Raw genomic sequence first — 16820 nt, forward strand, 5'->3', positions numbered from 1 at the left:
TGAACTAATTTTTTTTTCGCAGCATGTTATTGCGTAAAAAATTATGTGATTCCGTTTGCAATTTTCCTTTATATCATCATGATACGAACTTCATGTTATTCATTCTATATCGGCGTGAAACCAACAGTAAAATGGGTTCTTTCAAGCACAGTAGTTTTGATTAAAATGATTTTATCTCAATTTTATCTAAAGTTGTGTTTGATGGCATACGTTTACTGGAGTTTTATCCTTGTTGCCAATGCATGATAATGGTCATTAGCAGCTGGAACAGTTTTCTCAGTTTCAGTTATAACTAGGTTTAAATTTAACAGTATATTTCCCAATTGATCTTTGATCTATATTGATCTTTGATCTATAGTGAATAAAATTATTACATTACGATATCTCAGTTCTATTATACACAACATCATTTATAACAACTACGGTAATAGTGTACTATAGTTCAATAATTGAAATAAAAGCCAAACAGATGTTATCCAATTCACTTGTACTAAGAAAGAAAGAAAAAAAAAATTGTTGTTTCTCGTTCGGTTGTTCAGATGGGATAAAGTTAGGCTATTGTAATTTGGTCTCTCATAAAATTGGATTATTGTAAGACGAATTATTGTAACTTGAACACTACAGCTACCTGTACACTGTATAAAACCTTATTATATCTTTACACACTATACACTCAAAGGATTAAAGCTAGGCTTTATTCACTTTACATTATTTATAATACTATAATGTACTGTACAGTAAATTCTATAGTACTATGCTGCATAATTATAATTTACTTATTGTGCCACTGCGGGATTACGGCGCCGTTTGACTGGTCTAGGGAGCTGTTAACTGGTCCAGATTTTCGAAAAAAAGGTGTGCGGCAGCCGTAGGCTTTAAAATCGCTTAGTGTCGGCGGCCAAAAACGGTACCCCTGCTGCTAACTGAGGGCCGCCTGTATTCGTACTTTTATCACCTTCTATCTCCTATCATTCCAATAAAAATCTTATAACACTACACGGAATGCATGTCTAGTGGTGTTCTGAAGACCTAGTATTCATGCATTGAAGGTGGTTGAAATGTTTTGCTGCTTATTAATTAGTTTCTAATAGTGATTTTATTTAATTTTCATGTTAATTTAATTAACCCTCCTACGCCGATTGGACGTATTAAACGTCGAGTCAAAATGTCTCCCGTATGCCGATTGGACGTATCATACGTCGGCTCAAAAAAGTTTTTTTAAAAATTCGCGGAAAAATACTTATAGGCCTACCAGCCGAAAACTTTTGTATCACGCGCCTTGTATTATATATGAAAATGTGCGCAATTTTATGTACAATACAACAAAAAAATACTCATGATTGTAGCTTTTTATCAAGTTTTGAATATTTTTCGATTTTTCCAATATAACGATAAGTGCAAAAATTTCAACCTCGTCAACTTTGACTCTACAGAAATGGTCGAGAAACGCAATTGTAAAGCTAAAATTCTTATATTATATAATATTCAATCATTTGCCTTCATTTTGCAACAAATTGGACGTCTCTAGCACAATATTTCGATTTATGGTGAATTTATGAAGAAACAAACTTTTTCCTTACGTTCGTGCGATAACTCTTCCGATAAATTTTTTCGTGCGATTGTCCTAATGTTTGCACCCTTTTAATTTGCCGTTACATAAAGTTTTATATATGGAAATGTGCGCAATTTCATGCACAATACAACAAAAAAACAACCCATGGTTGTAGCTTTTATCAGTTTCGAAATATTTTCATATAAATAACGTTAAGTGCAAAAATTTCAACTTTCGGTCCCACTTTGACTCTACCGAAATGGTCGAAAAACGCAATTGTAAGCTAAAACTCTTATATTCTAGTAATATTCAATCATTTACCTTAATTTTGCAACGACTTGGAAGTCTCTAGCACAATATTTCGATTTATGGTGAATTTATGAAAAAAAAAAAAAAAAAAACATTACGTTCACGCGGTAACTCTTCCGAAAAAATCAGAATTTTTTTGTGCGATTGTCGAAATGTTTGCACCATTTAAAATTAGCTGTTACATAAAGTTTTATATATGAAAATGTGCGCAATTTCATGTAGAATACAACTAAAAATGATTGAAGGTTGTAGCTTTTCTCTTTTTTTGAAATATTTGCATATAAATCACGATAAATAGAAAAAAAACCACGTTCGGTCAAATTTGACTACCGAAATAGTTGAAAAACGCAATTGTAAGCTAAAACTCTTACGGCCTAGTAATATTCCGTAATTTTTCTTCTTTTTGAAACAAATTTGAAGTCTCTAAAACAATATTGTGATTTATGGTGAGTTTTTGAAAAATATATTTACCTTCACTCCGCTCGCCGATTCGCGGCCGCAAGTCTCCGAAATACGTACATCACATTATCCTAATATTTGCTCCTTTTCATATTAGCCTTTTTATAGAGTTTTATATATCAAAATGTGCGCAAATTCATGAAGAATACAATAAAAAATAATTGAAGGTTGTAGCTTTTTCCATCTTTGAAATATGTGCATATAAAAAAATATATATATTAAAATTTCGACATTCGGTCAAATTTAACTCGTCCGAAATGGTCGAAATCTGCAATTCTAATCTAAAACTCTTACAGTATCGTAATATTCAATCATTTTGCTTAATTTTGAAACAAATTGGAAGTCTCTAGAACAATATTTAGAATTACGGTGAATTTTTGAAAATAACTTTTTTACGTCCGCGCGTTACGAATTCGTACATCATTTTGTGATAATATTTTTCCGGTGTTGCTTTTATTGTTTTACTATGTATTATATATCAAAATGATTGCAATTTAGTGTACAATACAACGAAAAAAAAAAAAGTAACTCGTTAGCTTTGACCGTTTTCTGCACAGCGTGATTTGAATACAATTATCTATGATTTTTTTTTTTTTTTTCGCTACCATATATCGCATTATTTTACATATGATAATGATATTATTTTTTCATTTCTGATGATTGCATACTAAACTTCAGGCAATGAAAAAAAAAGGAGCCAAAAATGAACTCTTAATCTTAAAAACTAAGCCCGCTGTGATTTTTTGAAAAAATTATTTTTTCCGGTTCCGCGCTCACTCCAAACTGGCGCCGGCATACAGGGAGAGGTTTTGATTTTTGATTTTTGGGCTTTTGCCGTAACGAAGGGTTAAATTACCCACCTTATTTAATTTCTCATTAACTTAAACATACTTTCTTTTTTATCAGGGTCTAATATACCAAATTTGTAACTAATTTGTATTTTTTCAATAACTAACAAACCTCAGGGTCTTAACATTAGGATTTACTAGCGCCAAGCTGGAAACCGGTAGAATTAAAATTACACTTGTGAGATCAGGGACTAATGGCATCTATACCAGGTCACGGGGCATGTATACCCAGAATGCCCACGGCTACCTGTGACCCATCAGTTATATTTCTAACCCAGTTTAGACTTCTAGAGGGGTGGTTCGAGGTGGGCCTTTTGAACTGTTAAAGACCTCAGGGTTTTGTTAGTTATGAAAAATACAAATTAGTTGACAAAGTTTTGGTATTTGGTTCCAAATACACGAAACAAACCTTCGGTCTTAACATTAGGATAGACTTACTATTGGAGGGAGGTAAGTCTCTACAACTGACTGGAAGTTTGCCACCTTATCCATTTCCGAATATATAGGGAAATTCTAGAGAATGGACAATGAACCTAGGACCAAAGATATTAAAATAAACGGATCTATTGGTTTCCTCCCACTGGGTGTAGATACCATTCTACTGTTTACTCTTGTCCCTTGCTACTGGATCCACCTTCACCCCTCTTTCCTTATTATCCAGAGGGGTGTGTTGCTACTGAAAAGTATATCATCAGCTAAGATAGCTTCACATATGGCTGACCATCTCACCTGCATCTAGTCCGTTCCAGCACATGACGGTACTCTCCTTCATACTAAAACCCTGCGTAGTTAAAGGAGTAGGAAGAAAGTAGTAAAGAAAAAAGACCAGTCATCCCATTCATTCTACTTCATACCTTCATCTTAGACTAGACGCCAAAACTGACGCCCCAGGGCACTGGATGAACTATATCACTTGTTGGGCCGCCACCACTGGACCCAAGGAAAAGGTGTCCAAGGATCTATGGGCAACATCTTTCAAATAAAATGAGGTGAAAGTTGTTTGGCGCTTCCACACGCCAGCTTTCAGAATTTTATCCACAGACATGTTCTTCTTAAATGCCAGGGAAGCAACTCACACCCTGATGTCATGAAGGCTCTAGCTCCCACCTGGCTATCTGACCCTCTGTCTTCTGCAGTATAAGCATTTCTGATTGTCTCCCTTAGCCAAAATGATATTGTATTCTTGGACACTTCCTTCTTGTTCCGTCCTGTACTTACGAACAACCTCTGGCACCCCGGCCTGAGGTCCGCCTTGTTCTCTTTAAGTACTCCCTTAGTGCCCTGACGGGGCAACAGGAGCATCTTCAGCTTTGTCGTTGTCTACAAAGTCTGCCAAGGAAGGTATGGTAAAGGAGTCGAATCTGCCGTCTACTATTGTTGGATTTTGGGTCTTTGCCACGAATTCTGGGACAAACTCACACACCATTGATCTCCAACCTCTCGAGTGCTTTATGAGATATGAGAGGCCATGTAGCTCCCCCACATTTTGGTTGAAGCCAGGGCCAATAAGAAGACTGTCTTCAGGGTCAGGCTCCTATCCGTGGACTGCCTTAGTGGTTCGTAAGGGGGTTTTGTCAGACAACTCAGTACCTTGGTCAGATCCCAATCTGGGGCTTTTAGCTCCTTTGGTGGGCATGACTGTTCAAAGCTCCTCATCAGCATGGCCAACTCCCATGAAGACGATATGTCCACTCCTTTCATTCGTAAGACTGAGGCTAGAGCAGCCCTGTACCCCTTCACTGCAGATACAGACATATGTTTTTTCTGTTCTGAGATATATCAGAAAGTCTGCTAACTGCTGAATAGTGGTACCGAGTGGAGACACGTTCCCCCTACGACACCAATCACAGTATGCTGACCACTTCCTTGGTATACTGTCGCAGATGATTTTCTGATATTACCTGCCATCTGAGTTGCTGCTTTCTGCGAAAACCCTCGCTCTCGGAGGAGATACTTGACAGTCTCCACCCGTGAAGCGATAGGGACTTCACCGACTGGTGGTACCTCTCCACGTGAGGCTGACACAGAAGGTTGCTCCATGGAGGTAACTCTCTTGGCACATCTACTAGGAGTTCCAGTAGGTCTGGAAACCACTCTGCTTTCGGCCATAACGGGGCTACCAGGGTCATCTTGAGGTTCTGAGACCGCATTACCCTGTTCAGAACCTGACAGATTAGACAAAATGGAGGAAATGCGTACACGTCCAGATTGTCCCAGGGGTGTTGTAGCGCATCTTCTGCTGCTGCCTCTGCGTCCGGGACTACTGAACAATATACTTCCAACTTTTTGTTGTACCTGGTTGCGAATAGGTCTATGATCGGTCCTTCCCACAACATGAGCATCCTGTCCACTACCTGTTGGTGTAGGGACCACTCCGTTCCCAGAATCTGATCCTGCGGCTCAACTTGTCGGCCACTATGTTTCTTTTTCCCGGAATATACCTGGCCTTGATGTCTACGCCAGGTTCTCTATAAGGCCCACTGGTGAAGTTGAACTGTCATCACATGTAACTGCCGAGAAACTAGGCCTCCTTGCTTGTTTATATAAGCTATTACTGTGGTGTTGTTCTGACATCAATACCACCGAGTGTCCCTTTACTCTCTCCCTGAATTCTTGTAGAGCCAGGAAAGCTGCTTTCAACTCCAGCACGTTTATATGGAGTTCTCTGTCCTTGCAACTCCATTTTGCTGACACCATCAACTCCTCCATATGAGCTCCCCAGCCTTCTAGTGACGCATCCGAGAACAGCAAGAGGTCTGGGGAGGATTGTTGAAGGGGGACACCCACTGTCAGATTGTCGTCGTCCACCCACCACAGCAAGTCTTTCCTCACTTCTGCCGACAAGGGAATTTGCTCGTACGGGTGATCTACTGTTGGTGACCCAAAACTCCTTCATCCTCCATTTGTAGGGACCGAAGGTGTAGCTTCCTTGTGGTACTAGCTTCTCCAGGGAGGTTAGGATTCCCAGCACCACCTGCCACTGTCTTGCTGGCTGTGTCTGCTTTCCCAGAAAGGCATTCACCACTTGTTTGCATTTCTCTACTCTTTGGTCTGTTGGGAATACTTTGGCTTGTGTTGTGTCTATCACCATTCCAGATATTCCAAACGTTGACTTGGATCCAGCTGCGACTTCTGCTGATTCACCACAATACCTAGGCTGTGACAAAGCTGCAGGAGGGCCGCCCTGTCCTGAGTAATTTCTCCCTGGACTTTGCTATCACCAGCCAATCGTCCAGATATCTTATCAGTCTGATCCCCTGAGCGTGCGCCCACGCCGACACGAGGGTGAACACTCTTGTAAAAACTTGAGGAGACGTTGTCAATCCGAAGCACAGGACCTTGAACTCGAAAGCTTTCCCTGCAAGACTGAAGCGGAGAAATTTCCTTGAAGACTGATGGACTGGTATCTGAAAGTATGCGTCCTTTAGATCGACTGTCAGCATAAAGTCTCCGATTCTGACTGCTTGTAGAACCGTTTTCGGAGTTTCCATCTTGAAACTGGTTTTCCTTATAAACAGATTCAGCGTTGACAGGTCTATTACTGTCCTCCACTCCCCGTTGGCTTTGGGTACCAGGAAAATCCTGCTGTAGAAGCCTTTTGTCGGACTGCATACTTGTTGCACAGCTCCTTTTTCCATCATCTTCTTCACTTCGTCCTGCGAATAGTGGCCTTCTGAGATTTGTGGGCATAAGTGACGTGGGGTAATGGTTGATCTGTCAGGGGCGGGGTTATCTCGAACCGGAATCAAAATACGATCCTGAGAACATCCACCACCCACTGCTCTGCCCCTAGTTCCTGCCACACCTTCCAGTGATTTGCCAGGCAACCCCCCACTGGTGTGGCCGAGTGATGGGAGGCGCCCATCCTATCTTCTTGAGCCTCTCCCCCTTCCCCTATTGCCCCTTCCTCTGTTGTTTCTATTGTGAAAGGGCCGATGAGTTATCCTCTTTGGGGAAGAGGGTCTTGTGACTATTAGGGATGCTATGTCTCACTGGTTTCTTTCGAGACATCTGCTGTTGTCTTCCCTCCAAAGGAATAGTTTGACTGTTAGAGGTTTTCCTAACTGCCTGTTGCACCAACCTATCGTTAGTGTCCATCCTTCTTCTATCTATCGCTTCTTCCAGTATGACCTCTGGCAACAGTAGTTGCGATTCCAAGATATCCCCATTCCTCATTGCTAACAGGGAATCCAAATCTATATTGCGGCTTAGTCTAGCCAATGCTGCATCTCTCCTCATTAGCAGGATATTTGCCCAAACATTGGCACTTACGTTTGTCAGGTACGCAATCGCCTTGGACCCTGACTGTAGTAATCTAATGAACAATGGTTCATCTACTACTTTCCTTGTTGCTTCCGAGGATGCAATTTTCGCCACTGCTGTTGACCAAAGGTCTAACCAGGACGCAGCCTGAAAGACAGAAGAAGCTGTTGCTTCTAACGTGGCAGCCTCTTGGTACGTCATCGTAAGGGCACTCCATTTTAACCTGATCCAAGGTTAATCCAGGCCTTAACCTTACAACATTAGGGTTCATTTGTCCTAGACAGCAAATGGACCTCGGTGTCGTATAATATTTCCTTTGCTTTATCATTGGAGGGGGAATAAATTTAAATGATCTATTAGATCTTAAGGAATTATCCCTCCCTGCAATCTTTGCGTTCACGTGTTGCAAGACCGATTCCGCATGACTCGAACAAGGCAATTCATACGACACCTGGTATCCCCTCTTTTAGTCCAAACGCCATGTCAATTCCAGGAGGAAGCATACTGGCCGGTGTTTCTGTCTTCTCCGAAAGGCTATTGAATTGACGAATCAAATCAATAACCTCTGCATACGAGGCCAGAAACTCTTGGTTTTCTCCTTCCTCCGCTCTAGTGTACCACTCTCCGTCACGAGAGATGTTGTCTCGCCTCTATCTTCTGACAGACGGCCGGAATTCCACGGCCGCCTGCCCTACGCCCGGCGGCCTCTTTGATCTTTGCTGGCCGCTGTTGGCTCGATCCCAGATAGTCAGCAGGGGAACGAGAACGTCTCACTCTCTCTCTGCTCACGGATCTAGAGCGAGAATCTCGTCTAGATCTCCAAGATGAAGGCTCCCTTGAGACAGAGGTAAGTTCGTCTTTATTAGCATTGGCATCATTTTCGAGCGTCGGCGAGCCCGGCCTCGGCCTTCTATCCAGACGGACACTGCCTTCCACGAACGTATCCGCCGAGGTTGCCAACTCTCTATTTTTCGTACTTTTAATAGGAGCTTTATCGTCCTTCGTACGTATTTTGAACGGCCTTACGGGCGAAACTGGGACCTGCATTCCATCCTCTGCTGCACCTTTCGCCGCCAACGTCGATTTTACCAGAGGTATCGCAGTTTTTGCGATCCGAACTGGCAACTCCGCCTCGGCCGCTAGCTCGCCGGCCGTCACCTCTCTCGCTTGTTCGGACTCTTGTAAACGGCTTCGTCTGGCAACCTTGTGCTTAATAGCCACTGATTTTCCGACCTTCTTGCTGACTTGGAAATGACAGTCTCCGTCCGAAGAAGAGGAAGAATTGATTCTTCTCCTCTTGGCCCGAGGATCCGCTAGGAACTCCCGAATCCTCCTCCAACGCTTGACTGGCGCTCGCCGTGACGTTATCGGACTTAGCGATGACGCCGAACTAGAGGAAGAAGACGAAGAAGGCGAATCACACTTTTTCTTTTTGTCTCTCTTATTCATTCTCTCCTCTATATCCTGTAACTTCTGCATTACAGTTTGCATTGACGGATCAGAAGGCGTATTAGCGTCTGGGTGCAGCGAAAAAGGCCGAGAATCGGTCTGTGACGTCATCACGCCTGCCATCTCAGAGTGTGACGTATGTTGTGACGTCATCCCTCTCGTAGGGAGAGACTGAGAGGTTTCTGCTGGTAACCGCACGTTTGCTGCCAAATTACCTCCCACGTTCTGCATCGCTGTAAATACTGAGTGGGATGGAGAAGCAGCGGCATTAATTCCCATAAATTGTAAGCCCGGGGATGAGGAACATTCAGCGCTGCCGAACCCTGCTGGAACCGTGACGTCATATAATGCGCAAGCAGACCATCCAAGGTTGGTACGCCTGGTAGGCCCAGCGCTGACCACGTACCATCTAACCTATGCGCTTGCGTAGCAGGAGCCTGGAACAAAGATGGCGGATCTCCCCCTCTACTTGCTGGGAACAAAGGAGAGTGCAAATTATTCATAAAATTACCCAAGGCCCCTCCTGACGTTTCCGATACAGAACCGCTAGGAGAAACCGAAGGGTATGAGACAATTCAAAGCAGGTGGAGAAACATATGGAGCAGCCTGGTTTATTACCGATACAAAAGAAGCCGGTAAGATTTGGTCATCCAAAGATGGCGTCACCCCTTTCTTTTGTATTGGCTTTTCCCATAGAAACTTCTTCCACTGTTCCACCGACCAACCGCGACAAACAGAACACGGATTAGTAATCGTACATAACGTTTTCCCTGCACCTACTACACGTTGGATGAGGATCCGTCGACACCGAGGTTAGGAACCTAGAACAAGGGAAGCCACTGACTCCTGGGCATTTCCTTTGTCTCCTCTTCGAAGCGGTAGACGATCCCGATGTTGAGGCAAAATTCTCCATCATACCACGTATACACTCCTTACCACACTGATCACACTTGGAGAAAAGAAGAAAATGAAAAATAAAAAAAATGAAAATGGATAAAGAACGGGCAAACTGAAAAAAACGGCTTTAAATGAGATAGACAGTAACACGTCTTATCTTAAAGGCGGTAGGAAAATAACTGATGGGTCACAGGTAGCCGTGGGCATTCTGGGTATACATGCCCCGTGACCTGGTATAGATGCCATTAGTCCCTGGATCTCACAAGTGTAATTTTAATTCTACCGGTTTTTCCAGCTTGGCGCTAGTAAATCCTAATGTTAAGACCGAAGGTTTGTTTCGTGTATGAACAAACCTATTTTACCAAACTTACATGGTTGCTGTGTCAAAAAATATTTTAATTTAGAGCAATTCCTTGAAAATCAAAAATCATTTTAGACAGGAAACTTCACAAACATTTAAATTACACTATTGGACAGTGCTGTGACATTGTTCTCCATTCATAGTGGCTTTGAAGGAAAATTTTTCTGAAAATGAGAGGTGTAATTTGTAGCTAGGCAAAGTTCATGAGGTTGGAAAACTTGGTAGGTTACAGATGGCTATAGGGAGTAGATGAGTAGTAAAAGGAAAAATATAATGTAACTGAGGGCTATATAATGGGGGCTATGAAGAAACTTTAGTACCCTCTACAGTGAGCTGCACAAGGCACTGTAGGCGTGAAAGGAACAAAATCTTACGATCCATGGTAAACAATGATGTTCAGGTCTGTCCAATTTTCAAACTCTCGCTGCCAATTGGGAATAGTGGATAAGGGTGCAATAATCAGGTACGGTCCACGAATGCCAAATTTATGACATGCATCCACAAATGACAGCGATTGGATGGTCTTGCCAAGACCCATTTCATCAGCAAGGATACAATTACGCCTGAAATAAAGAGGGAAACAATGTAAAGATATTCTAGCATATTTAGAAAATATAAAATGTGTTATTTGATCCAATATCAATAGAGGTAGTCCACCCAAACAAATTAATCACAGTATATACTTAAATTTTTTTTGTACCATTTAATTCCAGTTTCCTTCAGGAAATAGAAAAATATTTTTAATATATAAATTTCAGTCACAAGAGAAACTTACGAATTATAATAGGAAAAATTCAACCAATTCAAGCCTTCCAACTGGTATTCTCTTAATGAATTGTTATTTTTATAAATTGGAGAGACTTCTAATTTTTTCCATTCAGATGGTTTCGGCCTCTTCTTTGGTTTCCATTCATTTTTTGGTGGTGGATCCTTGTAATTCAGGAAGGCCTCAATCTAGTTAAAAGAAAAATAACTGCATATAATACACACCAATTAACAACTATCATAGTCAAAATAGTAAATTTTGAAAAAAAATAATTTGATTCATACTACCCATCATTTACATTAGTTCACATTTGTCATAAAAAAATTCAGTCCACTCTCATTGACTAAACCATTGCAAGCATCTCCTTGATCCTCACTTACAGGTGGTTAAGAGCCTTAATTTTATAACAAATAGTTTGCTGACAGCAATATTATTAATAATACAGTTCTTATAGAAAAACCCATCAATTAGCCTAATCCCAAATTAAATAAATCTGACTATACAGTGGTACCTCGAGATATGAAATTAATCCGTTCCGAGGCGGCCTTCTCATGAGTTTTTTGTATCTTGAACCGCATTTTCCATGTAAAATGCCTAATCCATTCCAAGCCCTACAAAAATACCCAAGTAAATTATATTTCCAGGATTACAACACGTTCTAGGGTTACGATGCCGATCAGACGTAAGAAATATGACTCCAAAAAGGCAAAAAACTGTACATACGTACTTAGAGTAATATTCAACTGCATGTAATGTTCAGCCCCATTTTTATGGCATATATTAGGACTTTAGCATATGTCCCTTAGCAATAACCCTAGCCTATGTTGGCAGCTGCTACTGTAGCCTAGTCTATGATTCTGACATCTAAACCGGAGAAGCTAAAAGCTTAGAATATGCCAATAAAATGTATAAATAATCAGTATGTACTCATTTCAAATAATTATTAATTAATCATTAACTATAATACACAAACAAATAAACGAAAAAAACTTTCCAACCGTTGGTTTACATCCAGCACTTACGAGTACCGAATGATCGCCAAGCAATCACTTTTCCTAGCACACAGTAAGCCAAAATTTTCATTATCTCTTTTCAACTAATGAAACAACCAAATAGTATAATAACCATTCATTTCTATTCTTTATTCTACCTTTACCTAATGGAGATACCGAGTTACAGACAGCTATAATGAAACATACACTTAATATCAAAACAGAAGAATTCTAGAAAATATGTATTTGTTGGCTTCGATGATAGCAGTCAGATTTATTTTTTATATTTTATGATATCTAATTCACAATTTGTGTTATTAAATGTATTGCATGTACTCATTTCAAATAATTATTAAGTAACCATTAACTATAATAAACAATCAAACAAAATTAAAGAAAAAAAAGCTTCCAAACTTCTGTTTAAATTCAGCACTTACGAGTACCGAATGATCGCCAAGCAATCACTTTTCCTAGCAGACAGTAAGCCATAAATTTTCATTATCTCTCGTCAACTACTGAAACTACCAAACAGTATAATAAACATTCATTTCTATTCTTTATTCTACCTAATTTTTTTTTTATTAAATGTATTGCATGAATAAGTTTTTCAATTTACAGCATCCTTTTACCAATAGAATACAGAGCACAAGGGGTAGATGCTGACCAATAGAAGAGCAGGATCTTATGGGGTGACTAGCATCAGGAACCAATGGGAGGGCAGGAGGATGGTAGCGAGTTTACTTAGTTGGCGGCGCGCAAGTTTTACAATTGTTCTCGGTGGTCCAGGCGAATCTCGGGGCTTTAAAGCAACAACCTTTCGTAACTTGAACTATTTTCGTATGTAGAGCCAAAAAAATCTTCGTATCTGCTTTCGTATCTCGAGTTTTTTGTAAGTTGAGCCTTTCGTATGTCGAGGTACCACTGTATTGACAAGTTAAAACAAGAATAGTTCTACTATGTATTTCCAGCCAGGCAGTCCACTGTCCATCTGTGACATCTGTCATTCTTGAGTATAGCCCCAAACACACAAGACATGCAGTGCACCACAAGCCTACAATAAGCTATGCCCTGTTTTTGTACTTTATATCAATATCTTTTTTATATGCTTTCTTCTGTTCACATGTATACTCTTTTCCCACCTTACTGGACTTAGGGTTTGCTTCAGTCAGTGGCATCCCATCATCCAGTCGGTGCATCCCTCTGAGTATGTGCTATTTGTCTTTTGATATTCAGAGGCCCTGCAATTCCTTCTGCACTTTCTTGGCTTGTATAGAATAACTCTGCCTTTATCCTAGATTTTCACTGTTTCAAATACTCAGCTTTAGAGCATTTTTAGCTTTATGTTCTTTACAAGTCAATGATAATGATCTACAGACTGGATGAATTTTCAGTGAATATTCTTCTATGGTATCATGTCTTTGATTATGAGAATTGATGCATTCTAAGGTTTTAATTTTACTATTCCCATGGTGCTGATGGTAACCTTTGGGACAGAATATGATCTTTATTAATGCCTTCTCAACTACAAGATATTCTTATACACACTCCTTTTAAATTATACCTATTGTTTTTGTCCTGCTCACAGTAACATGTACCTAAAGCTGTTTGGCTATATATTTATTACTATGATTTTTTATTATGCTACTATTGTACTTACCCAAACTTATACCACCATTCAAAGAATGCCTTTGTGTGAAGACTTCTTTTTTTTTTTTTCTGCACATCAGGCAATGTGTTTAAGGCAGTGCATGACTATTGGAGACTAGTCTTTCTCTTCAGTTTCTCAGCAGCCATATAAGTACCTTATGACTCAAAAAGAGTGCTGTCTTCTTTCCTATATAGGTGGTGCATGATTTTCCCTTCAGCATCTAAGGAGCGAGGTCAAGGTTTTACATCTGCCGTTTGCTCCTCTCGGTGCCGAGGTGTTGGTCAGAGTGCCTTTTCTCTAAAAAGGGGTCAGTAAACAACAAAAATCACATCCACTACTCACTTATGCCTGTATTCTTACAAGACCCTCAAACACTTCTTGAGATAAAGCCAACCTTGACAGATGACTTGTTTTATCATCTCTTTCCCCCATGAGGTGGAGACTTGTTTGGAGACCATCACTACTTTCCCTACAGAAAGGACAACTGAAGCTTTCTGGATGCATGTAGGAATATTGTCTTCTCAAAAAGATACACAGCATCCTGGGCTGCCTTGGTTTGCTCAAAAAGAACATATGAGGGTGGGCAATTGTTCTTGGCTGGTGTAGAAAGTGGTCTGAAGGCTGGTGCACTAAGTATGGTCATTAAAGATCTTGTAAGGTTGAGAAATTGTTCTCCAGAAACAGTCTGGATCAAAGAGGTCACACTCCTTCAGGGCCTTAGGGTAGAAAGATGACAAGGAGATTCTTTCTGGCTGCATTGAAGATTGCCAGGGGAAGGACACAACTCCTAACTTGAAGGATCACGGCTCTACCTAGAAAGTGTACCATCCGCGTCCCATTGGGTGCCACATTTGACAATTTGGTCTACCAAAAGAAAGCCATCCTTTATAGTTAGTACGGCCCAGGAATTCATGCAACATCATCTCCGTCAGAGTAAATGATATTGTAGTTCTCCTAGAAATATCTTACACTAGATAGGAACAGTGAGGAGCCTCTTGTGCTAACATTGATACAATTAAACAGGCCTCTATGATCTAAAGAGCTGTGTTAGTAAGTTTCATTGAGCAAAATTTGCCTCTAAAAGCTCCTCTCCCCACCATCTGCATTTTAAAATCAGTGAGGATATTCTTGGTTGGTATGGAAACTGAGAATACCTTCAGTCTTGCAGCTAATGATGGATGAAAAATCTTATTCCAAACAGGTGGAAGGTTTCGAGACCCAGTTCATGATTTATAAGAGTTAGTCTTCTGCAGGATGACTGAAGCCAGAGGATGAGAATGTAATAAAAGAAGTCAGATAAGAAAGTTTTCATGGGTATGGGTATCAGATTACCACTGATACAGGATGCAACCTTTCATAAGGTAACAAACAACTTTAACAGAGCAAAGAAGATGAGAGGCTTCCTAACTCTTAATGGACAGATACATTCATATGAGTAGCAATAACATGTTTTGGGTGGTGGACGGATTCACTCATGGTAAGCTTCAATATTGCGTGCCATCAATTTTGTAATTAATAATTTTACAAAATAAAAATTATTTATTGGAAAAAAATTTATCACTAGGTAAAATTTATGAGTCTTGTAAAAGGGGTCCCACAATGGGTTGTAAATAGTCTTTTTCCACTTCTTGTGGAAGGTAGGGAGAAGAAAAAATTACACCATGAGCATTTGCATATATGTTCCTCTTTCCATTTTTTTTTAACTGGTCAAAGTCTCCCCACCCCGGGGTGCTACAAATTTTTTGGTGGTGAAAACCTTCCTTAGGCACAAAGGGCAGGGACAAGACCACACACATGGAGTTCAACTTTATGGCATAATATGACTTTAAACAAAGACTGTGAAAATCATAAGACATAATTGACCTATGTTAATTGGTAGAACAACTCTTAGGATACCTATAGCTTTTGAAGAAGAAAAAAAGGATATTCATACCCAACAATCTCATTAGATCCACAACAGTCCTAAGTTGGTTGCACTTGCCCAAGGTACAGACCCCTGATGCGAGGTGGGAGCAAGACTCATTGGCAGACTTAACCCTCTGCTTGGGTAGACACTGGCGTGGCCACACCACGGTCTTTTGCATGACTTACAAGCAGTACCAGGGTGTAGACAGGCTCAGGTCCTGTCCCTCTAGATTGCCCTTATTGGAGCGCAAATCCTTCCCAGCGAATACCACACTGTTACCTGTAGCGTAACACCAGGGCCTCACCAGCTTGTTAAGGTAAATGCCAATATGGGAACTGACATGTCCCAATGGAATGCTCAGCAAAATCCTGGGTGACGTCAGGCAATTAGTGGAGCTGGGAAACCCTATTGATCTGCAGGTAAGCTAAACAGCAAAGGAAATATCTTACTAAAGTTACTCCCGCCATTTACAGCAGTAGGTACAAGTGGCAGGAGGAATGATCTAAACTGCAGCATGGCTATAAAGCAAATGAGTTCCCTTGGTGTAAGATCAGTAAACACAGCTAAAATGCTAGCTTGAATGCAAGAGCAGATCTGAGAATGGCTAGTACTACAGCAACATTGCATCACTGGAAGCAATAAGCAAAGGTAATGTAGTACCAGCAGGTAGAGCATGAACAGTCAGACTACAACCATATGTCATCACTCAGAAATCAGTGATATAAGCACAAATAATAAGCAGGAGGCCCTGCCAAAAAATACCAACAGCAAGACATGCAATAATGGTAAGAAAGTACATGAAAAAAACCATCCAGCCTGTCATAAAACATACACACCAATGAGGGAATAACCAAGCTTTTGAGAATCTTGGGCAATTCCAGATAGTGAAACTAAAGTTGTTACCCAAAAGCTGTGCAAGAAGTCTGTCATAGGTAGATCAGGTACATAAATGTCCAGTCACAAGGCAGAACTGGCAGTACTGGTTAGCAGAAAGCTGGTGAATGGGCAAGATGAGTGGCAGAATTCTTAAGAATTACAATAACCACTACAAAACTTACAACCAAACTGTGCCCATAAATATGAGCAAAAAAAAAAAAACCTTATACTTATACAGGAAGTGACCAATTCTAAAATTTCCACCGATATACTCCTACAAGGAAAACAGTAACAGTTTCAAACCAAATCGAGAGTAAAGATTAGTATACGAACTTAAAACTTATGCATAGAAAGGCCCATTATTTACACAATTTATTTCTCTATCAACCTTTATTTTATTTTTTTACAAGTGACACTGCCATCAATTAACACCATAATCAAGATCTTTCCACAAAATATCTCTAAAATGCATTGCTTTTGGAATGCAAGTGCAA

The 16820-nt window shown here is 40.4% G+C and overlaps 1 protein-coding gene across 6 annotated transcripts in view; it reads right to left on the reverse strand.

Moving 5' to 3' along the window:
• The window catches only part of LOC135224627 (chromodomain-helicase-DNA-binding protein 7-like), a 271651-nt gene that overhangs the window by 132760 nt on the left and 122071 nt on the right, over nucleotides 1-16820 (reverse strand). For all 6 annotated transcript variants that reach the window (XM_064263825.1, XM_064263824.1, XM_064263819.1 and 3 more), the window contains 2 exons: nucleotides 10914-11092; nucleotides 10513-10701 (listed from right to left, as the gene is read on the reverse strand). In XM_064263825.1, coding sequence (XP_064119895.1) covers nucleotides 10513-10701; nucleotides 10914-11092 — 368 coding nt within the window. The remainder of the gene's footprint in view (nucleotides 1-10512; nucleotides 10702-10913; nucleotides 11093-16820) is intronic.

The sequence above is a fragment of the Macrobrachium nipponense genome, chromosome 12 (assembly GCF_015104395.2).
Source record: "Macrobrachium nipponense isolate FS-2020 chromosome 12, ASM1510439v2, whole genome shotgun sequence".
In the NCBI taxonomy this organism is placed as follows: domain Eukaryota; kingdom Metazoa; phylum Arthropoda; class Malacostraca; order Decapoda; family Palaemonidae; genus Macrobrachium; species Macrobrachium nipponense.